The sequence below is a fragment of the Saccostrea echinata genome, unplaced genomic scaffold (genome assembly GCF_033153115.1).
Source record: "Saccostrea echinata isolate AGI-Se365-2 ecotype Australia unplaced genomic scaffold, CSIRO_AGI_Sech_v1 ptg000040l, whole genome shotgun sequence".
NCBI lineage: Eukaryota > Metazoa > Mollusca > Bivalvia > Ostreida > Ostreidae > Saccostrea > Saccostrea echinata.
This window is the reverse complement of record NW_026889789.1, coordinates 1379125-1406616: the sequence shown is the minus strand read 5'-3', so window position 1 is coordinate 1406616 and position 27492 is coordinate 1379125. Positions and strand designations below refer to the sequence as shown.

Genomic DNA, 27492 nt, shown 5'->3' with positions numbered 1-27492 from the left:
CATTAATTTGCTGTTGTTCTAAAAAATCTAAGAATCAAATCACATTTTATATGAATCATACAAATGTCTGAAAACTGACATGTTTTAGTCAGATTAAACCTGATTAAAATAAGAGTAATTTTTTTTGTACACTTTTATGATATATTTTTATAAGCAGTAATCGCTTTTATTCATACATTTATCATCATAATCAGATACATGTATTTGTTTTCTTGAAACAAAAATGTCTGACATTACTTCCCAGTCATAGCTTTATTGGACCATGAGCGCAAATTCACTGACAAAAATTTAAATATATATGTATCTAACAGTGCTTTAAATTGCACATTTATGTATTTTACTTTGTAATGAGAGGATATCATATGGGCGTAAAGTTTCTTTTCAAATCTACACTAGCACTGTAATGACAAAGTAACTGCACTGTATATTTGACGTAAGGCATATTCCACATTTAAAGAATTCGAACAATATGATTATGAATGAATTGACAGCCACAAATCATGGCATTTGCCATATAGATACATGTTATTAAGTTAATGAAGACAAATGAAACAATGTAAGTTTCATTGAGCACTAGTATATATTCAATCATAACTACTGCAGTTGAATAATTTGTACCAAAAGCACAGTTTTAAATTCGTCTTAGATTATTTCTAAGTCATTACAAAAGGAATCACCAATGGCGCAAGTATTAACCAACAACAATTTTACGTACCAACATCAAAATATTGTTTAGCATGTTAAAACCCACAACATTCAAGACTTGAGATATAACTTATAGAACTTGTTAACCTTTTTGAATATTTTCTAATTCGTATAATTTTTCGAAAATTTAATTCACATTGTAAGAATGATACAAGTATAACCTTTCGACCCCCCCCCCCCCCCGAAAAAAATAAAAACGAGCAAACAAACAAGCATAAATAATAATAATAATAATAATAATAATAATAATAATGCAAGAAAATACATGTAATTCAACATATATACCCACATATGACTTTTCATACGCTTTTTTTTCTATTGAATTATTTTTTCTTGCATCTATATGAAATATTTCAAAAATTTCTTATCACAATTGAGTTCCTTGATTTGCTTAAGATTCAAATGCATAAAAATTCATGAAAATAAAAGTAAGCACTTTCAAAACACTCACGAGGAATAAAAATTCCCATTAACAAAATTTGATATGATTTGTGGAACACAGGAATCAAATCCACACACTGTCAACGTTAAGGGATCATCTATGTCTCCGATAGAGACATCAGAGCAGGCCAAGTTACAGACCACCAATTTAGCATCAGTCTTTCCTGAGGATTGTCGATAAAACTGTAATGCCTGCGAAGGATGCGGGGTTCCAAAAGTAGCGTAGGAATCTGTGTAAATAATGAAGACATCGTAAATCTTCTTCTTTTCAATTGCATACTTAAATGGCAGAGATGCGTCAGCAGAGACTTCACTCGGTGGACTTCTTAAGTCCTTTATCTTTTCAGCTACCACTTCAATATCATCATCAGGTCTGATAGGCAAAGCAGTTGCTCTGTTGTTCGAAAAAATTATTGCATGACAATTTTGTTCTGTCCTAATTGTCAGAGACAGCATAAAGGCAGCTACGTCCAGTGCTTGTAGAGAAGGAGATCCCACTACAGTTACACTTTCTTCTATCGATTTACTTATATCCAATGCCACCAAAAAGTGTTTATTTGTAGGCTTAATATTTTCGAAAGATAAATACAACCCTTCTTTAAGTGCAGTGCAAATCTGTGGGTAAATTGGCCATTGTAGAGATTTTGATCTGTTTTCACCTTTTTTGTATTGGTTGATTGCTAGCATGTAGGTAAAGGGATGTACCTTTTCTTTTTTGATTAGTTCCTTGTTCTTAAGTTTTTCAAGTGCTAAGTATTCTTCAAAAGATGGCTTCTCCTCTGAAGTGCTTCTTTTAAAGATTTCCAGCTTAGACATTTTCCCTAAATTTCGAATCAGGGCAGTCACTGGCATATGTCTTGCAAGAGCTAACCAAACCTCTCTTTCGTTTAAGAAGCAGGTCGGTATATGTTCCCTCACTAATCTATGCTCCAAGATAAGCCTCTTCACTTGACTGACATCCTTTGTATGTTTGACGGTTTCTATCGAAGAGAGGAGGTCGCTTATTTTTTTCAGGGTTGACGTCTGATAAAATTCTCGTTTTCTTTGATTCTCCATAAAGGTGGTAGAATCTGCATATTGTTTTCCTTTCACTGCAAGAATCACCAGATACTTCAAGGCTGGATCTTCTTCTTCCTTGACATTGAGATGGGCTAGGCGCATTACGGTTTTATGTCGCCATCCATGTCTTTTGGAGTATTTTGTTATATGAAGTGCCAAAAGTTTTAATTTGGTTTCTGATGTTCCGTAACTATGATACCAATCACAGATTGCTTTCCGATGTGCTCTGCCCCAACCTTTAGACAAAGAATTCTTCTGACTAATTTTTTGACAAAAACTTAGAAATTTGAACAGTTGTGTTGGTATTCGACAAATTGACGGAAGTGCATTATATCCAGCTCTTTTTGTTTGCCTGTCACTCGATCTACAGCATATACCTAATACAAAAAGCAATGGGTCTTGTCTGCATGCGCGATACTGGAAATGAAGAAGAAGTTCAACAACCCTCTCACCAAGTCCATCTTGAATTAATCTGCAAAAGTGAATATTTTACATTCATACAATAATACAGAACAGGACTTAAGTTGAAATAGCTTTGACAATATATGGTATATAATATGTAAGAAAGAAAGGTTCATACATGATTTCTTATATTGAATTTTAATGATTTGTATTCTATTTCTGTTTATTCATCGTTTCTAATTAATTAATTGGTTGATTTATCTTCTATTCTTTAGATTATATTTAGAGAAAAACTATATGATAAAGCAAACAAGACAGTAAAAATCATCTACTTACTCAGAAACGAAGGGTATGTCCTCTAACCGTATCTCTCGACTCCTTGTCCTATAATTTCTGCTAGATGAGCCAGTACAAATGAAACTACAAAGCTGTAGTTCAAGGGTCGTCTTATATACGTAACCACCATCTGGATTTAAAATTTGATAGGGTGAAATTTTAATTTCTTGATTCTCAAAATCCGTTGGATCGGCTTCCAGTCCATGAAATTCGACTTCCATATCATCGAGATCACGAGTCGCCATTTTTTTGGCTGGAAAATCCCTAAGCGTACTTTCGATTTGATTTTTGAAAGGTTTACCTAAACTACCTTAACTATGAAACGCATGGAGAGAAAAAAAATGAAAAAATAAAATCCAATTGAAAAAAGACTAAAATTGTGTTAAAAAATCAAAATAATCATAGATGTAATTTAAAAATAAAAAAGGACAAAATTATGTAAATAAAAACAAATGAAGCTAAACAAAATAAAGAAATAAAAAATGCACACAAATCAAATAAAACAAAGGAAAACAATGATTAAAAATACAGTAGCTTTATGGTGTCCATTAACCTACAATATCACGTACTCAGATTTTTTGGTTCTGCCTCGAGCTAAAATGATACTCTGTCATCGGGAATCAAACGTCAGAGATAATTTTTTGAGTAGAAAAATTTAGATGGAAACATGGCGGATAAAATAAAGATATCTCATTAAAATTTAAGGAATTTAAACAAATTAACCATCAGATATAACTTATTTTTTTAGATATGATATCTTTAGCTGTCAACTATCGTTTGGCAAACAAAAAATTCATACATTTTAGTTTTAAAACATTTTTGTATATCTTCATATGGAAATCTTCTTCTAAAGGAGATCAATAAAGTCTGAAAATGGCCACAATCACCCAGCCCTCTTAAAGACAAAACTAAGGCCAACATTTCTTTTGTTTGTTTTGTTAAACGACAGATACATTCTGTATACGTTATTACCGGCCCAGCAATTAAATTAAGATTAGCCACCCTGTGACGATACATATTGTAGTTTTGTACATATTGTCGTCGACGACGATATGTAGCTACCCTCACTGCACATATTGTCATTCATCGGTACATATTGTCGCCGGCGTCAATATGTACCGAGACTAGCCTTATTTTCCTCCTGCATAATGGAAGACAAAATGTACAGTCAAACACAAGCAAATAGTATCGTCGGCGACAATATGTACAGTCAAGGTCGGCATATATTGTCGTCGATATATGATTGCGCCCATGACAAAAGGGCCTTATGGCAATTTTGCTAAAACAGAGAAATAACGTCATAAAGATATGACGTTGCAGACGGTAAGCGTCGACGCAGTTTTTTTATCCACGTGTTTTACGTTTTGACACGTCTAGCTCATTTTGTCGTTGTTCTCAACATTGAAATAATTATTTATTTTCATTTATATCTTTAATTCAAGTCTTGATCTTCTAGTCCACTGATATTAATTAAAATATTAATTTAGAATTTTATTCGAGACCCGTTTCTTCACTGTATGTTATTGTACATTTATACGTCTCTGATCTGGGCTATGCATTTCCTTACTCCTACAAGTAAGAGCCTCGGTTAACGTCCCTCTCCCTCAGCGCCAAGTCAAAAGTATCTCGCCGTGAACCTCTAGCATGTTGGAGTATGCATTTCCTATACATGTATAGAAGCTTCAGACAAGGCGATTTTCTGGATAATTGAATATGGATGATCGAACGAATGCGATTTTGATATACAGACAAATTGAAGTTATTTGTTAGACACGGGTATATTATCAAAATATTGCAGAGGAAATCGTTTTCCTGTATAAGATCCGCCCCCATTCTCAACACATCGATCAGGTAAACATTGAAGTATTGGTACATCGTGCTTAAATTTTTGTTGTAAAATGCTTTAATTGCCAAAATTTGAAACTGATCACACTTCTTTCAACAGAAAGTTAAGAAAAGTATTCTTGTAAGTTTTCAAAAATCTAGCAAAAGTACGAACGAATGACAGACGTGATATTATTTTTAAGAACTATAAATAAAAAGAAGAGAGGTAACTCTGACAAGCGAGATACTAGAGAGGTACCAGAGAGGGATTTTCTTTTTCTTTTTTTTTAACACCATTCAAAATCAATATACTCATACAAATTTGCTCCCGTAAAAAACGTTTTAATTGTAAGTATTATATTTATACTTTCTTTAAAGTATTTTTGAAAGCTCATGGAACTAGCTGCTGTCAAAGTGAAAGAGAAAAAAAATATAGAATAAGAAATAGATGCTACATTGAACCAGACTTTCATTTATTTTTTAAATCTGTTACATGTGCATCTGTTTATTTTAACATGAAATTAATTTTAAAATAACTTGAATTTTATTTTTTTTTCTCCGGTAATAATGATCATAGATTTAAATAAAATAAAATAGAATGAAATTTTAAAAAAAAATTGTTTCGTCTTATTTTTGTTGTTGCCACTTCCGATGTAAGTACTTGAAAACAAACAAAAACTACCCTATGAAATAAAATTGTTCGAATTGTTCTAGCTTAAAAAAAGAGTTTACATGTATGTATACCTAGTGTGTGTGTGTGTGTGTGTGTGTGTGTGAGAGAGAGAGAGAGAGAGAGAGAGAGAGAGAGAGAGATGTTACATTAAATCCAGTTTATTAATACAATGTGAAATGTGAAACTTTAATGAAAAGGCGACTTTTCAGAAACACAACAATATCGTATTATGAAAAGAAATCTCTATCTTTTTTTCTTTTGCTGTCTATTTATTTTCAGTAACTGGAAAATATAACATTTTGGTGTGCATAAAAAAATATAAGGTTTTAGCTTTATCTGTAGTTTTTAGTTACTTAAAAGTCAAATGTATGTAATATATGTAATCCTTGTCATTCATGGAATCTCAGCATTGTATGTCATTACAGTTCTATTATCAATCTAAAACTCGTTTTCTTATTGAAATAATAATCTTAGTTATCGGTTTAGTATGATATTGCTTAACTTGCCGTTGAATTATGTAAACGGACTGATTTTGTTATTTGGATTTATTGAAATAAATTTTGTTAAGATCAAATTGTATTTAAACATGCACTGTAAAAATTAAATTAAATGCTAAAAATAAACTGCACAAAAGACGAAGAATATTTTTGTATGTTTTTATTTTTGTGGCAGTGCAGGAGACCGGGGAAGAGGGCCAGGGTCATTATATATTACCGTGACCTAACTCCTGTACAGTGTATCTGTAAAGCTTTATAAGGATAAGCATATCCAAGTCTCTGGCATGGGTCCAGAATGGAATTTTTATATTGTAAAACTTCATATACAATAACATTTGAAAAAAAATAACATTAGAATTTCATACGATAAAGAAGCCGCGAGAAATGGGGGGGGGGGGGGTCTACACACACCATCACATAACAATATTTACATGTACTTAATGTGTGCAACATCGTAAAAATTTGTCATTTAAAAACTCAGCCAGTCAAGGAATATTATGAACCAGTCGCATTGACTGGATATATAAAACTTTCAATTAATTTTTACACCCTCCCCCCAGCCGAAAAAATTCTATTAATTAATCTGCACGTCATTGATTCATAACAACAACATATATATATATATATGCTATTAAACTAATGTTAACTACAAGTATTGCATGTTTCTGTCATTTAACATTAACCCCCCCCCCCCCCCCCCAAACAATCCAACTACTGGTCATCCTGGATCTGTTCCTCTCATTAATGCATGTGAATTATTATTCATCCATTTGTTTATAATTTATCAACCTGCTTACTTAAAATTAATTATTCAAAAAATTTCCTTGCTGTGACTGAAAAAATGTGTATCATTTCAATTAAAAAAAAAGAAGTTTTGTTACCACATGCGGGCAGAAGTCCTTCTGATTTTTTGTTTGAATTTTTTTTTTATTGAATGTTGCTTAACATGCTGTGTATCAACTTAATGTCCTTAAATTGTTGTACAGCGTATACGGTAACTCACTACATTTCACAAATTTTCTGTCTAATTATATTTAGAAAAAAAAAAAAAAAAACACCAACAAATTTTCACTACCCAGCAGCATCTATTTTATTGTTGTTCCCGAGAATTTTTTTTAAATATTTTTTAACTTCACATTTTGAAAAAGATATCGTTTATACTGGATTTACCCCCCCCCCCCCAAAAAAAAAAGAAAGAAAGAAAGAAAAGTTGACATCTTGTCCTATCAAAAGCCGTGCTTAAAATGAGATGATTTTTCAAATGAATTCTACAGGTTTCTCAAACGATTATTACACGAGATAAATACTTTGGTTTTGAGAGAAGAAATTGATATTGAACAGAAGCCGCTTGCTTCTCGAGTTTTCCTGACATTCCAGCATAGTGAAATGTAAAACAAACAAACGAAAAAACACTCATAATTCTATACACCACTGCATGATGGATAATAGTTAATACAACTATTCATTATCATATTATACAATTATTAAAAGAGACAATGTCTCAAAAATGTTTCTGGAAATGCTAAATAACATACATTTATTACCGTTGTAACATTACAATGCAAAGTGAAAGTCATGTTCACTCTGAAAACCTTTGACGTTGGTGCGAAAGTAACGTGACGTCATTGTTTACCTGCTAAAGTATCATTGATATGAATGAAGAAAAAACCTACTTAGAGTTGACGTAGGGCCATAAAAATTCAGATTTGGCAACTTCTAACCTTGCTCTATTAATATCCATGAAGAACTTAAAATGTATAAAAATTGCCATAAGGCCCTTTTCTCCTGGGCGCAATCATATTGTTTTGACGAATATTTACTTGAGAAAAAAAAGGGACATTGACAAACACACACACACGCACGGAGGGAGACAGACAGCATTACTTGCAATACTAGAAAACTTTTTGGTCAGAAAATTGTGTCCAGGATTGAAGTACATCAAAATGATATGTCAATATACCGTAATTTTTTAGATACCTGATAAATCAGCCTAGTCTTTTTTCTTGCAATATATACTTAGGGACATTGGATTCATGCATTAGTTGTTGTTTTATTTTTGTTTGTTTGTTTGTTTGTTTTTTGTTTGTTTGTTTTTTGTTTTTTTTGTTTTTTGTTTTTTTTTTTTTGCTCATTAGTAATCACATTTTCAGCTTTTTCTCAAGAACTACTGGGTCAATTTCAACCAAACTTACCACGAAGCATACATGGATAAAGTGGATTCAAGTTTGTTCAAATGAAGGGTTGTGTCCTATTTCAAGGGAAGTACATGTAGTAAAGAATTACTGAAAATTTATTGACATCTTTTAAAAATCTTCTCAAGAACCACTGTGTAAGAAAAGATAAAACTTATGTGAAAGTTTCAGTGTAGGTTCAGTTTTATTCAGATCATGTCACTCAAGGGCAGGTGTGGCTATAAAAGGTTTTTCATAGAATATTTAGAAAAAAAATCTTTCATTTTTTCCCCCAAGAAGTACTGGGTCAGTAGAGATATACTTATGTAAAAATTATCGATACAGAGGGTACGCTCAATTCTGAAGTGTTGGCACGAAAAAGATCCTTCACTGCAATGATCCTGAGTGTCAAGTATAGGTCTGAATTTGCAGCCCTCCACCGGCAAGTGGTGACGCCTACATACGAATGAAAAATTCTCGAGATGGACATTATAATAACAAACAAACAAACAAAAACAAAAGCAATTTTGTTCAAACATGAGCCCATTAGGATGGGGCCACAATGGGTGATCAAAGTTTTACATAGGAATATATACACATTATATATCTATATATATATATATATACATGTATATATATAATATAAATTAAGTGTATATGACCATTTTTGAAATTTTTGATTTCTCTGACCACATTTATATGAAACATTGCCGTGAATTGTAATGCGGCATGTTCTGATGGACGACAATATACGCAGTGAGGGAAGGTGAACATTGTTGCAGGCGACAATATGAACATGACGACAAAATATACCGTCACAATCACGCTGCGTGAATAGCATACGAGACACGTCATTGTGATTCAATTACCAATAACATTTACAAAAATACCAAAAAAACAACAAAAGAAATCTTTGGGCAACAATATCTGCGGGGCGACAATATGTACAGTGGGGGTGGGGTACATAATGTCGCCAGCGACAATATGTACATGTGTATTGTCGCCAACGACAATATGTACAAAACGACAATTTGTACCGTCACACCCCCTTTTCAAAGATGTGTTCAGTAAACAGATGAAGAGTGACGTTGATTTACACCGATAAGAAAAACATTTAATTTCAATTCATCTTGGCAAATTCTGGCAATTTGTTAGCCGTTATTGAAACCCAAAAAATATTTATGTTTGTTACAGTATTTCTACAGAAATATTACGGGTTGTTTCAGTCCATGAAAAGCTAGGTTATACTGTGCTTAGAAATACGTGAAGCTTTCTTATCCTCTACTGTATCTACATGTAATTATCGTTTATTATCCTATTGGATTTCCAATGTCAGTCACATATTATTGGAAAATTATCAAATTGGCCATACTTCTTGCCCAATAAGACACACCAGAAATGTATGTATTTGATCTTCCTCTTTTAAATCTGATTTTCCCCGTTTTTTTTTTTTTTTTTTTTTTTTTTTTAATAATATGGTATCTCTTTTTTTACACTGTAAAGAAAGATATACTTTAAAATTGAAAATTGAAGTATGGGATTTAGGTATTGTTGATTTATCACAATAGAAGACTTTGATGTTGTCTAACTTTTGAAAAAAAAAAATGCCGTTTACATAATGTTTCAAAACTTTTACTCTTTATATTACGTCTTATTTCATTTGTTTCGTTGTAAGTCATGATTAACTAGACTGGTTCTTTTAACATTAAACGCATAGAATGATCATGTAAAAACCAAATATATTAAAACCGTTATTAAACAAGATTCCTGCTTTTTTTCCGTCGAAGAATTGCAAATAAATGAATAAAGGTAGCAACAGAAATATACTTTATTCGAAAACATACAAATTTATCATAATTTACAGAAATGTACTTCACTATATTGTGTTTTGAATGTTTGCTTTATCCATCTAGTTTAAATGGTATGTAAATATAGATTTAATGAATAGATATTTTAGCTACTGGATAAAGCGAATTTGAGATCACTCAGTAATAAGTGCTTTTAAAAATCTCATTGTTTTAATTAAATAAGCATTTTAACTATTGGATAAAGCAAATATGGGATTACAAAATTATAGGTTGCTTTTTAAAATCTCATTTGTTTTTTTTTCCTAATCTCAAAAGTTAGGAAAGAACATATTCAATTAAAAAAAACACATTATTTTAGCATTTTTTAAAGAAAAATGCGTTGCCTTATTGACATGCTAAACGTAAGATAAAACTTTAAAAAAAAAAATAAATAAATGACACGAGCTATGTCTTTTAAAATATATGTGACAAATAATGAGGAGATTTAAATCATACAATCAAAAAAAATTCTTGAATTCAAACATTCGGAATAAAAAAAACAACTTATTTGTATACTGCATTTTCATGCATTTTGTGCACGGTAGTTCGCCTAGTTTCTGTTATATGTTTTGGCAATTATGCCCATGTGCATGTGTATTATAACATTAAATATTTAAGATATCATTTGAAGAAAAAGCATGCATTTGTTCATCCCTGCCTTATACACATGGTCGATTGGAACTTTGCTAGCAACGAAAAACACTATTACATCATTCAAATCTTATCAAATGACATAAAAATACTGTATTCCTTAAAAGAAGAGGACAAATGTTTTATAAAAAAAAAAGATATTGCTGGGGAAGTTTTATTAAATATCATATCCATGCAGCTTGCCTCTTGAAATCCAAGACTAAAAGAGATAGGGTACACAGTATAAAAGTTTGATATATACTCAAGATATCCCAACCCAGAGGTGAGATACATAATACCCAACCACAAGTGATTTTTCCATGAATTCCTAGCTTACGACTGGTTTACGTCTGTCACGTGAATAGGGTGTAATACTTATACATGGTCACTTAAAAATCAATACATGGTTAATAAGGAGTAATCAATCTTTTGAAACAGTTTCAGTTGACCTTGTTAAGTGACAATGTCTGATTACAATTAAATGCTTAGCTAACATCAGTAACGAGCACACATTATGAAACTCTTCTTTTTTTTTTCCTTTACTTAACTTCTTCAAAGTCTGTACGTTAAATTACTGTACGGAACACTCACAAAGCAATATTACAAAGCACGTATTGTCATAATAGGCACCTTACACTGGCGATGAAACAATACTAGGGAGAAACAATTTTACAAACCATGGAGATCGGACTATATTGTTAAGGATAGGGTAAATTTCTTACATAGTTTTGTATACGTAGTGACCAGGTACGGGATTATATCTAGTTAATAAATTGTATACATGCACCTGGCGAGGCGTACATGTAACTATTAATTCCTCACTCTACTTCAGTCCTACCCTTATATGACATGGCTTGTACACACCTGAAGCTGCACTTTTTCAGGCCTAAAGCATATTTATATAACTTAATATTGACTTGCAGGTCTTGGAAATTCTAAGAATCTTCGCTTTAAATGACAATGTTAAAATGGGATCCACTAATTTTGCTATACCATTCGCGTTCATGGCGGAACTTGCAGTTTATGCTAAAGCATTTCCCATGATGTTCTTGGGAAGAACGTTTGAAGAAACATATAAAACATGCATATTCTATCATTGCCCCATACCCAAGTCCTCCTTCTTTAATCTTTACCCATGACTTAATAAAAAATTGCCTCTATGGATAAATTAATTCACAGTCGTTCTTGAGAAGAGGGTTTAAAAATCAATAGAGTTTGGTACCTCATTGGCGTCCTTACTACCAATTGCAAAATGATTTGGACAAAATTGAATGTGCACTATCTGAAAATATTTGCATATCTTCAAGACTTTTCATGTCTTAGTTCTCATTGAAAGGATTCTTAATGATGTTTTTTTTTTTTTTTTTGTATTACCATGTTAAACTTTAATCCCTTATTTTCACCTAACACATGGAACAAAATTTGTTTTTGTTAAAAAAAATGAATCTATGTCATCTTGGAAGGCTTATATTTTAAAATGAAAGCAGTAATTATTTTCATATTTTAATACAATGTTTCAATCGATATCTTCCTTTGTTGAACGTCAATCCTCTGATTTGGAATGGTCTTATCAATTGGTGCCACAGTTGAATAGACATACGTCTACATCTTAAATGGAAACCCTTTAAATAACTTTCATCTTGTTTGGCAAGGTGGTTCATAGGATGATTATCATGTTTAATTTCAGAGACAATCCTATTTTAATATCAACTTTCATCAGAGCATATTTCTTTAATTAAACAAACATTAATCCCCTTAAATGAAGCAGGTCTTTGGTAACTATGGTAGAATTTGTTCTAAAATGAAAATTAAAAATTTGAAAAGGAGCAGATAAAGACAGAAGACAGTTGAGAGTGATCAAGAAAGTTTACCTGAATTCTTTGTTCATTTTGTGAAAGCAAGGTTGGAAATTATTTGAATTTTAACAGGATAATATTTACCTAATGCGTTTAATATTTCAGAGATTTTTATATGTTGAATATCTATAAGTTTACAAAATTAAGTGAACTCCATATTAAAAAAGCAGTGGGTTCCATTTAAATTTCCCCCACTATAAGTCCTTTAAGCAGACAATATTCCTTGTTAACTGATTATGTCTCTGTAATTAGATTGAGGTTTGCCTGCTTTCTTGAATTTTCTATGTCTCTTGCAAAGGAACACTTGCTATTTAGGCGTAGATGTTCAAAAATGGCATCATCTCCCAACTTCCAGTCATCCTTCTTACAACCACAATGAAAACACGCCGTTGAGGATTCATAACCTAAGAAGAGAAGCAGAGAAGCAAAATAGATGACTTATCTTAAATTTCCAATGCAAAAAATACACTCTATGAATACAGTCTAATATGTTTGATAGTATGTGTTGATGTCATAATGTTTACAAAGCAAACATTACCTGCATAGAAAAAGCCGGCACTAGCCAAGTTGTCAACTATTTCCTGTGGTGAGAACCCAAAAAAGGAGAATTGTCTGATACTTTTGCTTGTATAATCAATGAATACAGGCCTTTCTTCTTCAGGAGTAAAAATCTTATCGTGGGTACTTGGAACGTATGGAGTATCTAATTTAAAATGAGAAGAAAACGTTCGATAATATGGAAGATTTTTTTTTACCCTCTGTAAAGCAGTATATTAAAAATAATCAAAAAGACATTAATGAGCAAACCTTCAATAAAGAATATCAGTTAGGTAATTAAATTATTATTACGGTTTTTAACTTGAGGACAATTTCTAAGCAAGATCCATATAATTTCAATGGTGAAATTATACTTACCTTTTTGTCCTGTTTTTGAAAAAAAGCCTCTGTGTAGTGGGTCATGGGGAGTAATTTTTTCTTGACTTAAACCTGAAATTATCATTTCAGAATTTTTATTTTCAGGAAATAACTTTTTTTTTTCTTTTAAAATACTGCAATATGTTAGTATGTGTGTGTTTTTTTTTTTTTTTTTTTTTTTTTTTTTTTTTTTTTTTTTTGTTTCAAGGAAATTATTCTTGAATTATATCATCTTCATGCCATCATGATTGATATTGTATTTTTTTATCTGCAGCAATGATTATGTGATAATGCATTGATTATCTGCAAATTTGTTTATGACCTTATCAATCAACTGCTTAAAGTATACGAGATAGATGATAAATGTTGGAAAATGGCTGAAAGTACTTTTAAATGTATCTCCCTTTTCAAGTAGGATATCTTCCACTTCAGAATCATTACTCTTGTAGCCTAAAAGCAAAATAATTTTAGGGATATTAGCGAAAATATTCTTTGAAAGCAAATAATGTTGCAAATTATGATGACAAAAGTGGACATTTTTAGAAATCTCTAAAATGCAATTTTTTGGGGTGGGGGGGTGGGGGGTGGGGGTTCTGGGCAGATATTCTTATCTTAATAACCTATACAAAATTATCTATGAATTAAAAAAACATGTCATTTGGTATAATAAAATGGGAGGACAATTAACAATTGGAAATCATGCTCAAAAGTCCAATTGTGAGCAGGACAAACATGGAAATCTGAAAACAAGTAAACTCAGGTGCCATGTAAGAATGAATATCACATAAGTGGACAAACCTGTCATGTGCTGTTTGTCAGGATCTGGTAGACAAAAACACTTTAACTTAGACGAAAGAGAAAGTTATTTAAAAATGGGGAAAAAAGATAAAAGAAAATCCTGTTGTTATTTTTAAGCTCAATACTCTTTGGTCACATTGATCAAAAGAGACAACAGTCTCTTCCAAATCCGTTTCACAATTCTGAAAGTCGTCCGCGTGGCGCAGTGATTAGAGAATCTGCTCTAGAGTCGCGAAGTAAGGAGTTGATCCTTACGTCGCCGGTTCGAATCCCACTGTGGGACACGGAGATTAGTCCTTCGGATGAGACCGTATAAACCGAGGTCCCGTGTCGCAGTAGGTGCTGGCACGAAAAAGATCCCTCACTGCTCAATGGCCGTAAGAGCCGAGTATAGGACAAAATTTGAAGCTCTCCATCGGCAAGTGGTGGCGTCTCCATATGAGTGAAAAATTCTCGAGAGGGACGTTAAACAACATACAAACAAACAAACAAACAAACAATTCTGAAATCTCCTAGATCTGAGAAGAAAATCTTACAACGGTTTCGACGAATTTTGCATGTTAATAAAAAAAAAAATAATTGCATTGATATTTTCCTCTGCTTCAAATCTGATTAATTCTGAATTTGTAAGGAAAGGTCAAAGAAAAACCAAAAAGTACAGATATAAATAGTGATTTCATTTACTTAGAAGATGAATCACATCACTTACAAAATATATATAATCTACATTGTATTCAAATAGAAGTGAAAACGGAAAAAAAGTTCCTTTACATTAATTCCAACATTAAGACCAAAGATGGAAGAGGTAGGGATTTGCTTGTGCATTTCATCATTTTGAAAGATCAACTTTACCAAGCATAGTAGACATTTGTGAATTTCAAACGATTTGTCACTGGTTTGCAACGTACCTTTGAAATCGGCCTCTTTGTGTAGATGTTTTTCCTGGTTACTATTAATATCTTTACCGCTTCGTTTCTTATAAATAACGAACCCTGAAACTGCTGCAATAAGTAGTACAGCAGCTGCTGTAACTCCCACTGTAAAACCTAAAGTAACTTCAAGACATCTAAATCCTGTGCAATCCAAAGAGCTGAAACAAGTTTTATAGATACATACAAACTACGCTTACCTAGTGGAACAAAAGATATTTTTTAATTGTAATGTCGATATCTAATAGTGAATTGGCTATTAACAAGTATAAGCTCTCGAAGAACATCATACCTTGCGAGAGTTGTTGAGCTAGGTTCTTTTGAAGAGGTTGTGGTGTACTTAATTTGAAGGGAACTGTCCTTCTCAAATTCGAAACATTCTCGATCTGAAATTAAAATTTAAACTAAAGTTTTTGGTTTTTCTCGTTCGCTCTTTTGTAAAACGGACCCCTTTTTTCCAAAGGTATACCAGTTTCATGATTTTTTTTTTTTTTTTTTTGTTTGAGATAATACAATAAATAAGGAAATAGCTTTATAATTCCAGAAGCAATTTGCACAGCATATATATATATATATATATATATATATATATATATATATATATATATATATATATATATATATATATATATATATATATATATATATATATATATATATATATATATATATAACAACAATAAAAGTATATCATACTTTCAATTAGACTTTTTTTTTCTTATTTGAACTTTACTTAGTTTACTTTTAATGCCGAAAACTAAGTGTACGACAACAAACGTACACTTAAATAGGTATTCATTTTTCACAACGGTAACATATTTCTGTAATAAATGGATAATTTGTGTAATAAAACTACAGTGGTTATTCCATATCTTTGAACGTTAGCAGTATAAAAGTTCCATGCCATCACTTGACTGACATTTAAGATGCTTTATCATGTTTGTTTTTTTTCTTTTAGTCTTATTAAACAAAATGATGTAGTCTAACCTTTTTGATAGGGGTGTTTTTTTTTTTTCTTGGGGGGGGGGGATTTTTTTTTTTTTTTTTTTTTTTTTTTTGACACAGCTTCACCTATGTCACTGTTCACAATTGGAATATTAATCAATTGAGCTCTACAGAGATAAGAAAACATCAAATATTTTAACAATTATCCATATTAACGTACTCCTCTATACAATAACTAGTACATGTATCTATACCTATGATTAGCACGTCGTTCAAAATGTTCAATTCATACATGCAAACAAGGAGCTCCCATCTCCATTACATTTTCATAAACATACATATAAATCTCAAATCTTAACATCCAGCTATATATTTATATCTGAGTGTATGTTGGTAAAATGTATTACTATTCGATGTGAATTTTATAACCAAAACCTCTACTTTAACTTCTCAATTGTCATTTGCTTGTTATGTATTTATTTTATCTATAATTTAATGCCTTAGTAGATTTTCATTTTTTTCTCTCCATTTCAGCAATGCTGCCGAAGTTTGTGTATGAAATGAAATACGATTTTTTTCTTTTAGATCATTTTTTTTTTTTATAATTTGTCAACTTTTTTTTCTCCTCCAATTCAAGTTAAGAAAGAAGTTCAAATAACGTTTACCGGTTGGATCAAGTAGTTTAGAGCAGAACAGCCAATATCATAGCCAATTTTTTATGCTTATATATCAGTTTGGAATTTCAAAATTTTTGGAGATGAAGAGAAATTATTATACTGTTTCTTTTGTAATATTTTATTTATACTTTCCTGCTAAAATTTCAATCAAAATTAAAACTGAAATATTTGAAAAAAAAATTAAGTTTTGTAAATAAAGCACAATTTATCAATGTAGTCCTTACAACAGACATACATTTGAAAGCATCAGTGGAGTTGTATTGAAATGGACATAACCGACAATTTCCTTTGTTGTGCTCCTGTACCATTTTTCCTCCAAAGTTGAATTCAGGGCATTTCCATCCTACATTTGTAAAATAAAAATAAAAATTCAGATTATTTTGTCTTTTTACTTTCATTTGTATTAAGTGCAACTTGCAAAAATAGGGTACAAAGAATGACATCTGTAATAAGAGCAGTAACTCTAATGAATATTTCAGGCAAGTGCTTCCAATGAAAGGAATTTTATTATTCTTACTGGCATTGAAATTAATTGACAAAGATATGTGTCAAGACCTTGATATAGAACACTTGAATTAAAACATGATATGTTATAAAGATTTCCATATTTTGAAAAATATTTTTTTTTTTTTGCTCTCTATATATGGTTTGTAAAAGCTAAGGACATATGATAAGATATGCTATTATAATATAATTTCAGTTATTATTCATATATTAAGCAGGGGCATATTTTTTGTACTAAATTTTTTTTTTTTTTTTAATTGACAGTTTCATTTGTAAAGTGGAGCTGGAATGGGGAATATGATTGGTATTCACACAAGGAATATACTTTTTTAATCTCCATTTTTGTTTTACCTATAATTGTGGTCCTGATGGCACACACTTCGATGGATTCATTTTGCCAAGCATTTGGTATGCAATGATACACGAAAAACTCAGGATTCGTACAGTTCTGTTTGTGTGAGGAACAATTGAACATCCTTTCTCTTCGAAACCAAGCATCCTGATTAGTTGGACAATGGTTTGCTATGCGAGTTGTGTCCAATGAAGTGGGGCAACTTCTCTGTTGTGCAGAAAAAAAGTTTCTTACAGGTAAAAAGAATCGAATATTTGGATTTTCGAAAAATCAAATTTAATTTTAATTTCTCCACCAAAAAAAAAAAAAAAAAAAAAAAAAAAAAAAAAGAAGAAGAAGAGGAAGAAGAAGAAGAACAGTGTAATAAAAAAAAATGAGAAGAAAAAGTGCTCTATGCCTACTTTAAGGGTAGCATTTCTTTGCATATAATTCTTTTTTTTTTTTTTCTATAAAAAGTTACCTGTCCTAATACAGAGATGTACAAGGTAGATACATGGAAGAGAAGTGAGAGGATCTTTGCTCTTGAAATTGTGAAGTAATCCATGATAGTTGTAGTTGCAACTCTGTTTGAAAACGCAATTGTATCAATAAACATTAGAAACTAGTCGTTCATCTTTAGTACCAGTTTAAATCATGATCATATAAAATTATGTTTATCAATAGTACATATACATTTTCATTATTTTCATTTATGAAATGTAATTGTTTTGAATTAAATTGAATTTCTTTCGTATTTAGCTTCATTACATTATTTATCCGCTTGACTGTTTTTTTTTTCTTTGATAATTCATTGCTATCATTTTTTTTTCGAAGATATCTATTTTAATTGCAAATATACATCAAGTCTCTTACTGCGTCATGTGTGAGATCTTGAACTGTATTTTACTTTGAAAAGAAATTCTTAAAAATAACATTAACTTGATCATATTAAAAAGTTATTTTATTTCACATGGATTTTCTGGAAGTAAATTTAAATCTCGCAAATATTAATTTTTCTTTAGCAAGCATTTGTAGAGAAAGGAAAGAGATAACGGCGACTGAAACCATCAAACTCTTCAGGCATTACTTCAGTGAAACATACCATGATAATCACATATAACTTTAGGTTAGACTTCAGGAGTATGCTTAACTGGGTGGGGGTTTTATTTTTTTTACTACGAAAACTTTTGTCTCTTGGTGAGTTAGGCTATATATTCGTTGTATTTTTAATGGTGACTTTATTGACAAAAAGAATACCTAGCATTCTTGACAAAAGTCAGAAGAAATTAGCCACTCAAGAGATATTAACGTTTTCAAGTAGAAAAAAAAAATGTTTCCTTAAATCCAAGAGCATGGAATACCTACTTGTTTCATCCGACTTCTTTGGATGACAGGTTTACTAATTCCCCTGCATATCACAAACCTGCATATGCCCAAACAGAAACACTACTTTCGGTTCAGATGTACGGAAGCCCAACAGTGCAAACCAAAAATAAATAAGAATAAAAAAAAGAAATTATTAAATAAAAAACGAAATTATTACATAAAGAAAATAAAGAAATTTCGTTTTCATTACATAATAATTTCGGTTTCTAAATTTACTAATTTCGTTTTCTTTATTTACTAATTTCGTTTTTTTTTTAATTTAATGATTTCGTTTTCTTTATCTAGTAATTTCGTTGTTGTTTTTTTTCTTCTCTCTCTCTCTCTCTCTCTCTCTCTCTCTCTCTCTCTCTCCCTCTCTCTCTCTCTCTCTCTCTATTTATATTTATATTTTTTTTTATTTTATTTTATTTTATTTATTTATTTATTTATTTATTTATTTATTTATTTATTGGTTTGGTTTGCACTATTGGGCTTTCGTATAGATAAAACTGGAAAAACCAAATACTGAAAACTTAAGCGGAAGTTGCAATGCACATGCGCAACTCTGGGGTAGGTGTAATTAAACCTAAACGCACTGTTTAATGTATATTATTTGAATCCGAACCCGATTCAATGATTGGGAACACTCATATAATCAGATATATTTTAATATTTAAAAAAATCATGGATATAACGCTTTGAAAAATATGAACTCGAAAAAATACAATACTAATGGACTCTCTAGTTTGAGAACTTTAAAATAATTATTTTATGATTATTGAAGATTCCTTATTTACGTAAGTGATAACATTTGATAACATACACTTCACGTACTTGGCATTGTAATATCGTCTTTGTTATCTAACTCATTGTGGCATATTTGAAGGCAAAGTCGAGAGACTGGGTATAGTCCTCTATTTTTAATAGTCGACAATGATAAAGTTTTCTCATATAATTTTGTCCCGAATTTCCGTTGAATGATGAGGTACCCCTTAAGTGAAAGTTGGTTACCTTCCATATTGATGATTAAAATATCGAGGTGGCATGTCGAATTCGTTTTCGAACAAAAATGCACATGTTAGCATATACCCTTAATTAAGGAAAAGTGAAGAATTCCGAATTTCAATGCACATAGCAACCTACTCAATACTTTTTTCTTCAAAGTAATATCAAGACTGAAATTGGTTTTCAAAGCACATTTTTTTTTTCTTTTATATATTAAACATCTTTAGGTAAGGTGACCTACTTATTTTATGTACCGCTTGCAAGTTCGGGAATTCTTTTGTCGAAGTGGCAACTTTTTTCGGCTTCCAATTCTAAAAATAGTTAGAGGTTTGTACCGAGCTCTACATTTCACGAGATTTCCGAGACATACTGTTCCTAAGCTAAACTTAATGAGAATCAAATGAATGGAACAATCAGGAAAAGAAATCAATTTTACTTTGGGACTGGTTTTTCTAAAGAAATTATGCGACATTAAATATACGGGTAGATTCAATACATATTGAGGAACCTGCAGTCCCTAACAAAAAAAAATACTATAGTTAACTATAGTAAAAACTTTGACATTATGAAAACTTTGATTTACTAGTGATAACTTAGACACTTCGATTTACTATAGTGATAACTTTGACACTTTGATTTACTAAAGTGATAACTATTAAGATTTTGATTTACTATAGTGATAACTTTGATTTACTATAGTGATAACTATGACACTATAGTGATTACTTTGAAAAATTTGATTTACTTTAGTGACCACTTTGATACTTTCATTTACTACAGTTAATTATGGTAAACTATAGTATTTTTTAGGGGTACAACAAAGTATTCCATCCGTTTTATTACACGTATAGTTTAGTTTTGGACGTTATCTTTTATTTTCATTAACCAAGTTATATGTTATGTGACGTTGCCAAAAGAACCATAACTGTTTAAGTAAAAGACACAGCCATATACGAAAGATCAGAAGGCTCAGTTGAGATTCGACTTTCAACCATTCGACCAATTAAAAAATGGCTAAAGATTCCAATTACCCCATTTTGCTAAGTTTTGACAATCAATAAACCGTTGAATAAGTTGTTAATGAATAGGCCATTTGATCAATAAACAACGCAAGAAAGAGTGACAGAATTAATAAAAAAAAATGTTGGCTTTTTAAGCAAAACATGCTTACATTTTCATTGTAACTTCTTAAATATAATGAGAGATTTATATGAAGAATATGTCAGAATGGCCAAATATTTGTTAGGTTGTTTACAGTTGGGGCAGGATGTCTTATTAACTTAATCTTTTGGAATCGGTTCCTTGAAAGAGACAAATCGGGCTGGTATTTTAGTTCATGTTCTGTGCCAAATGTGAAATATAAGCGTGCAATTTATTAAGTGACTAGCGAATTATAGTGATTAGGGTTACAAAGTGACTAGTGTTTGTAACAAGGTATTACAAAGTGGCCACGTTCTTGAAACCAAGAGACAGCCCCTCAAGTACGGGTGCACGTGGTTAAAACATACATGTACATGCTTAATAAAGATAATCCAATTAACTTGTGGCAAGTTTGGTGGAAATTAGCCCCCTGGTTCTTGAGAAAAAGTTGAAAGAGTGAAAAGTTTATGCACAACGCATGCCCGCACGCCGACGGACGAAAACAGTGCATACTATAGTGTTTAGTCTTACCTTGTCAGTGGACATTCCAGCTGCCTTGGAATCACAATCTTGAAATGGACAGCTCTCTTGTTCCTAAAGATGATAGACTATTTTTTTTAAACACAGTTGACAGTGTATCAATTGTGACTGAACATGTATATTGCATTTGTTGTTTTAATTAAATACTCTATGGTTCCCTACCTAGTAACAGACCAATAAAAATTACAAATCTTCAGTATCATCTTCTACATGAACTAATATGAACATATAATATTCCATCTAACATGTTCCAACCTTCAATAAAGGTATACAGATACTCTTGCATTATTCTGGTTGGTCATGAAACACATAAAAACTTATCCAGCATTTTTATGTGCAGGTTTGACACAGATTCTTTGGATCATTCATTAAATACTCAAGTAACAGTTAATTATCTCCTAAAAAAAATGATATCATATTTTTCATATACCGGGTATTTCATAATACTGAAACAGGACAGAAGTGAAGTACAGTTACTATACTACCCATTGCCATAAATTTAATTTTACCATACTTACAGAATCTTCTTGCTTTTCATCCAAATCATGCATACTGGTATCCTATACATATGATAGGACTATTTTAATATGTCACATTTATGATTAATACAAGTAAATCTGAAGTAGCACAATAAATTAATGTTTTTTTAAATAGAAGACTTGCATAAATTTCTTCAATCAACATATTTTGCATATATATTGTACTCCATTGATAAGAGACCAACTCCTACATGTCCTACAGATATGCATTCCATATTTTACCACCTAAGCTCTCTCTCTCTCTCTCTTACACATTAAACCTAGAAGGTGTCGTGATTGAAGTGCAGCACTTCAAAACATTCACATTGTATACATTTACAACATTCCATTTACCATGTTATGGATTTAAAGCATGCTCTGGATGCAGTATATATATATATATATATATATATATATATATATATATATATATATATATATATATATATATATATATATATATATATATATATATATATATATATATATATATATATATATATATATATATATATATATATATATATATCTATCTCTCAGGCAATATGCAATAGCTATTCACACAATGGTCATGTAAATAGACTTTTCCTTTGTGCACAATGGTCATGTATATATCATCGGCCATCTTTAGCAGTTTAGAAAGAATTCAGCACAATTGCAATGAAAGTTGTTAAAGTTCTGGGGCTATATACAACAGTTAATTTGTGACCAAACAGTTACTTGTTGAATGAAATAACAAAGAAGACCAGTTCTAGTTAACATGATAATTGTTTGTTATAATTCAGCACCATGTGAAGTAATCATTACTTGTCCATGTCTCACCACACACAAAGTGGTGTACTGTTAATCGAACAATGGATATATGTTTTTTACTTAAAAGTGATCAAAAAGCAACAATGTTCAAACTATCTTTGTCTTGGATTGCTTTTTTAAAACTCCCTAGTAAAAATATTTATAGTCATATACTTGCTATTTTTTGTCTATTTTACATAGAAAGCAAAATTGTGAAAAGTTGCATTGAAATAGCTAAATAAAACTACCTCAAGTAGCTAAATAAAGCTACGGTAGGTAATTCATGCTACGTAGCTGATTGCACCAGATCTGATATAACGTTACACTTAGCCCTCTTTTTAAAGAAAACACATTATCATGATTATCATTGGGAAATTTTAAATTGATTCTCGTAAACGGTATTTTTTTTATAACTGTAAAAAAGAATGATTCCCTTTTAGCGAGATACTTCAGTTTTCTATTTTTTTTATGCCCTGCTAAAAATGTCATGTGCTGACCACGCACTCACCAGCTCACTTAATGACTTATCTCCCGGTATAGAAAAAAAATGATTCGATTTCCAGGCAACAACGGTTAGGCATAAGTCTCTATCTATTTTATAACTGTGCCATTATCGTTTCTCAAATTTCTGTTCACTTACAATGTCTTATTTCGTACTTCTTTAGTTCTTATGAAGCTTGATTCCCTCGTGGCTATGTTTCAACTACTAAACTAGTCCCCTATTCATCCGGAACATCTCGCGCGTTTTCAAGATGGTATGGGTTAAAATTGACCGATGAAATCCTTCGTAACGAAACAAATAAACAATCTCTTGAATACAATACAAATGGAAAATATAGAATATGGCACGCCGATTGCTTCAAAATTATTTTCTGCACAACGATCACGATTTTATACACGAGCTTGATGAAAAATATACACGAGTAAAATAAAAATGCACGTATCGGTAAAAATTGCACATAGTTTGAACGATTTTAACACAAACATAACGAAAAATACACGAATCCGAAATTTTTTACACGATTAAGGGGTATAAAATGCACAAACGTAAAGTCAAAAACTGCACGAGTAGAGGAAACTAAAAATTACACAAACAATTTTACTGCGCATACAGCTGCGCATATCATTATTATGCATATAGAATATTCATTGTGTTCTTGGTTTTCTGTACTCTTTATCTCTTCTTGAATGCTGGGTGTAATCGAGAGAAAATGGTGTTGACGATGATATGCATGTTTGTTTGCTTCTTTATTTCTTTGCTAAAACTCGATCCGATTTCTAGCTAATGCCAATCGAACGAATGAAATGTTTTCTTGTGAACTGTGTGAAAAAATTTAAAAGTTGTTCGGAGATATTATATTTTTCTTATATTGACCGAGATCCTAGCCAAAATATGGAGGTATTATATGATGCCGGACATAAATTGTGACAAGAAAGGAATTGCATGTTTGTGTTATAATGCGGGGAAAAAAGTACCATTGCATATGATGCACTCGACTCCGAACTAAAAGTAATACGCTCTATGGTCTTTTAAAATTCTCTAACTTATAGATACAACTTTAACGGAAAGTACTTGTATAAAATAAAATTAACACATGCGTAATAAAACAATTAATAACGTGGATTCTTCATGAAAATGATGGCAGAATTATTGCTGATTATAATCATTAAATTGTAGAATTCATTTTGGTACTTCTCATTTGTACTAATTATGAATTCATTTGGGCAGATTTTTTTTCATAGATTAAAAAGTGGGAATTACCTGACCTTAGATATATACAGTATGTTTTTAAAGTCAAACATAAAAAATATTTTTTTTCTAATTATACATGTATCTTTACTTATAAAATATGAGAATATCAATTTTGGTTGGACATCTGTAGCCTACACTGTTATGAATTCCTTCCATGATATCACATATTTTCAGTCATAAACTACTCAATAAAAAACAAGACATTCCTAAGGGTAAGCGTTACCCTCATTCGTAATGGCGATTACTTGATAAATGTTTTCACTTTTAATAAATAGGACCAGATAAAGGGAAAATATATATACTCTGTGTGCTTTAGTACATGCGGTTTTGTGTTTTGTTACTTAAAATTTGTCCAAATGAAATAACAAAACTCTACTCAAATGATCCTGGCACCGGTAAAACATATCATCAGTGGCGGATCTGGTTCGTGGATTGATAGAGTAGCAACATATCTGAATCTATGTATTTATTAAAGTTTCAAATCGTTGGACCATAATGACACATCAGAAATTTTAAAACATAGTGAATTACTAAATACATCTACGTACAATGTTACAAATAAGAAAAGGGGAATGGATATTATAATAAATAGAAAGAACAAAGAATGTGTTGTATCACTCTTAAATAATGCAAATAAATCATGTTCTTTATGGAGCTCGAGGTTTGACAAATATTTTCCAAGACAACAATTTCTCTTTACATTTCGAATTCGTATGCATAAAATTTTAATTATTTTCCGAACACTAAGTTTTTGTAATAGGCTAACACTTTTTTTACCCAAAACTATAGTCATTATAAAAAAAAATGACTGTATAATTATAAAATGAAAATAATCTTCAATAATATTCAAGGAACATATTTGATACAAGATTCACTTTTTAAAAGACTATTCATGTGCATATCTAACGTTTTTGAAAAATCAGATTATTAGTTAAAAAGCCTAATCTATGCAATTTGTATTTTGTACGAATACATGTACAAATAATTAAAAAGTTTGCTTTATAGCAATATTGTACATGTGTATCAATGGCATCAACCAGGTCTTGTTTTACTTCGAGCATGACTACGAATAAATATAAGAAAACATATGATGACCTCAAGAAATCTTTGTTTTATTACCGTGTGTTTATTATTGTCAAAATCTGCACATTGAAAATAAATGTGCATGTGTAGCCAAGTCCCAGCTAATTAAGTTCATCTTGTATGTCTTCTTGAATTTGGTCTTACAATATCGTTACAGTTCAGTTGAATTGCAATCCTGATTTCGATAGACTATTTTATGTACCCTTAAACTCTTAGAAAATATTTCAGGCACGTAGCATCAGGAGGGGTCTGCCCTCCCCCCACTTTTTTTCCAAACATAACCTACTTCTATTGTAAATTTCCACTGAAAAGCTGGTTGCCCCCTCCCTTTGTTGTAGGATAGTTTAAATCAAAGTAATTTGGTATTATAATGTGTTTCGAAAATACTTGTTTTGTTTTTTCAGGTAGGTTGTCAAAAAAAAAAAAAAAAAAAAAAAAAAAAAAAATCTGACCCCCCTCCCCCGCTTTCAAAAACGATACTACTTGCCTGTATTTTATAATTTTAAATTTTCTTAACACCTTTATATGCATTTTAACTATTCAAAATAGTCTACCGCCGATACATCAAAAACAACATAAATTAAACTTTAATTTACATAAGTAAAACGACTGTATATTTTTTCTACATTTTCTTGGAGTTTTTATGAAATCACCACACGCTGCACAAAAGTTAAGACTACATGTACTACATGTACTTTGTTACATACATATACCAAAAAGTGAGATATGCGTTTCAATATTAAAATTTAAGTTGCACAATTAATATTTGCTCGATTTTCTTTACTGTTGACTTCCAAAAAGTTTTCGGTCAAATTCCACAACCCAGATGATCGCAACATTGCTTCAAAAAAAAAAATGAATTGCTAGTAATATAATCTTTAATCAAAAGGTATTATTGGTGTGTCAAATAGCTATAAATCGATTAGCGTACATGTGTCTTTCGTTCCAGAACCAGCAGGGAAGGATCTCTGTATGAAAAGATCACGCATGCACATCCTTGATTATTACCAAAAGTACACACAGTAGGTGGTGGAGGAGAAGAGTTTGATTTGTTGTTAACTCTCCTGTATTATATCACATGTTTTTATTTATTTTTATTTAGGCCTTTATGTCACTGTTTTAAACTTTCAAAAGAAATTGCTATATAGAGGAATGACATACTTTTAAAAATCCAACAATTAAACACACAACTGGTAATATGCATCCCCCTTTCTTACGTTATCTATACAAGTATTCTGTGAAGAATGTTTTTTTATTCGGGGTTGTTCATATACTACAAGTTTAAGATTGTGTGCCTGTCAATTTATCTACATGTATAATATACGTTGTACATATATTCTTGGGAGTCTAGCGGAATTTTAAAAGAATCTTTTTTAAAAAGATTACCAACACGTTAATTACTCCTCCTTTTGTAAAAAAATTATAGTATGTTTCAAGCATCCAAACCACATTGAACTGTTCTCTAATGAATATTAATGAAATGTGCGCAATGAGGATGCGTAGCATATTATGTCGATGTTGTATTCTCACTCGTGCAGTTTTCGTTTTTACGTTTGTGTAATTTCCTCACTATATCGTGTAAATATTTTGTTGATTGTGCAGTTTTTCTATAGTTTGTGTAAATTTCAATAGCTTCGTGTATATTTTCCTCACTTTGTGTAAGTTTTTACTTACTCGTGTAATTTTTGTTTTAGGTCGTGCAGAAAATAATTTTGAAGCAATCGGCGTGCCATAATAGAATACAAATGAAAAATTA

General features: G+C 31.1%; 2 protein-coding genes and 1 long non-coding RNA gene across 3 annotated transcripts; all 3 read right to left on the bottom strand.

The window, feature by feature from the left end:
• Positions 1-1152: 1152 nt before the first annotated feature.
• On the bottom strand, positions 1153-3188 carry LOC133200496 (RNA-binding protein RO60-like). The gene is made up of 2 exons (XM_061336285.1): positions 2944-3188; positions 1153-2677 (listed from the first exon to the last, which is right to left on the bottom strand). The coding sequence occupies exons 1-2, from the start codon at positions 3186-3188 to the stop codon at positions 1153-1155; spliced, it is 1770 nt and encodes a 589-aa protein (XP_061192269.1).
• Positions 3189-12701: 9513 nt separating this feature from the next.
• On the bottom strand, positions 12702-13428 carry LOC133200452 (uncharacterized). Its single transcript, XR_009722951.1, has 3 exons — positions 13357-13428; positions 12980-13144; positions 12702-12845 (listed from the first exon to the last, which is right to left on the bottom strand). It is a non-coding gene; the product is annotated as an uncharacterized LOC133200452 (long non-coding RNA).
• Positions 13429-13636: 208 nt separating this feature from the next.
• LOC133200495 (uncharacterized) lies at positions 13637-18105 on the bottom strand. The gene is made up of 6 exons (XM_061336284.1): positions 18022-18105; positions 17561-17768; positions 16941-17048; positions 15376-15469; positions 15063-15244; positions 13637-13806 (listed from the first exon to the last, which is right to left on the bottom strand). Exons 1-6 carry the CDS (start codon positions 18103-18105, stop codon positions 13637-13639), a joined length of 846 nt encoding a protein of 281 aa, XP_061192268.1.
• Positions 18106-27492: the final 9387 nt, after the last annotated feature.

Coding starts and splice junctions, on each gene's coding strand:
- LOC133200495 (XM_061336284.1), bottom strand. CDS start 18,105: ATGGATTACTTCACAATTTCAAGAGCAAAGATCCTCTCACTTCTCTTC. Junction 17,049..17,560: donor CATCAGGACCACAATTATAG/GTAAAACAAAAA, acceptor TTACAAATGTAG/GATGGAAATGCCCTGAATTC. Junction 13,807..15,062: donor CAAAGAGGCCGATTTCAAAG/GTACGTTGCAAA, acceptor TTTTGCTTTTAG/GCTACAAGAGTAATGATTCT.
- LOC133200496 (XM_061336285.1), bottom strand. CDS start 3,188: ATGGCGACTCGTGATCTCGATGATATGGAAGTCGAATTTCATGGACTG. Junction 2,678..2,943: donor GACATACCCTTCGTTTCTGA/GTAAGTAGATGA, acceptor TCACTTTTGCAG/ATTAATTCAAGATGGACTTG.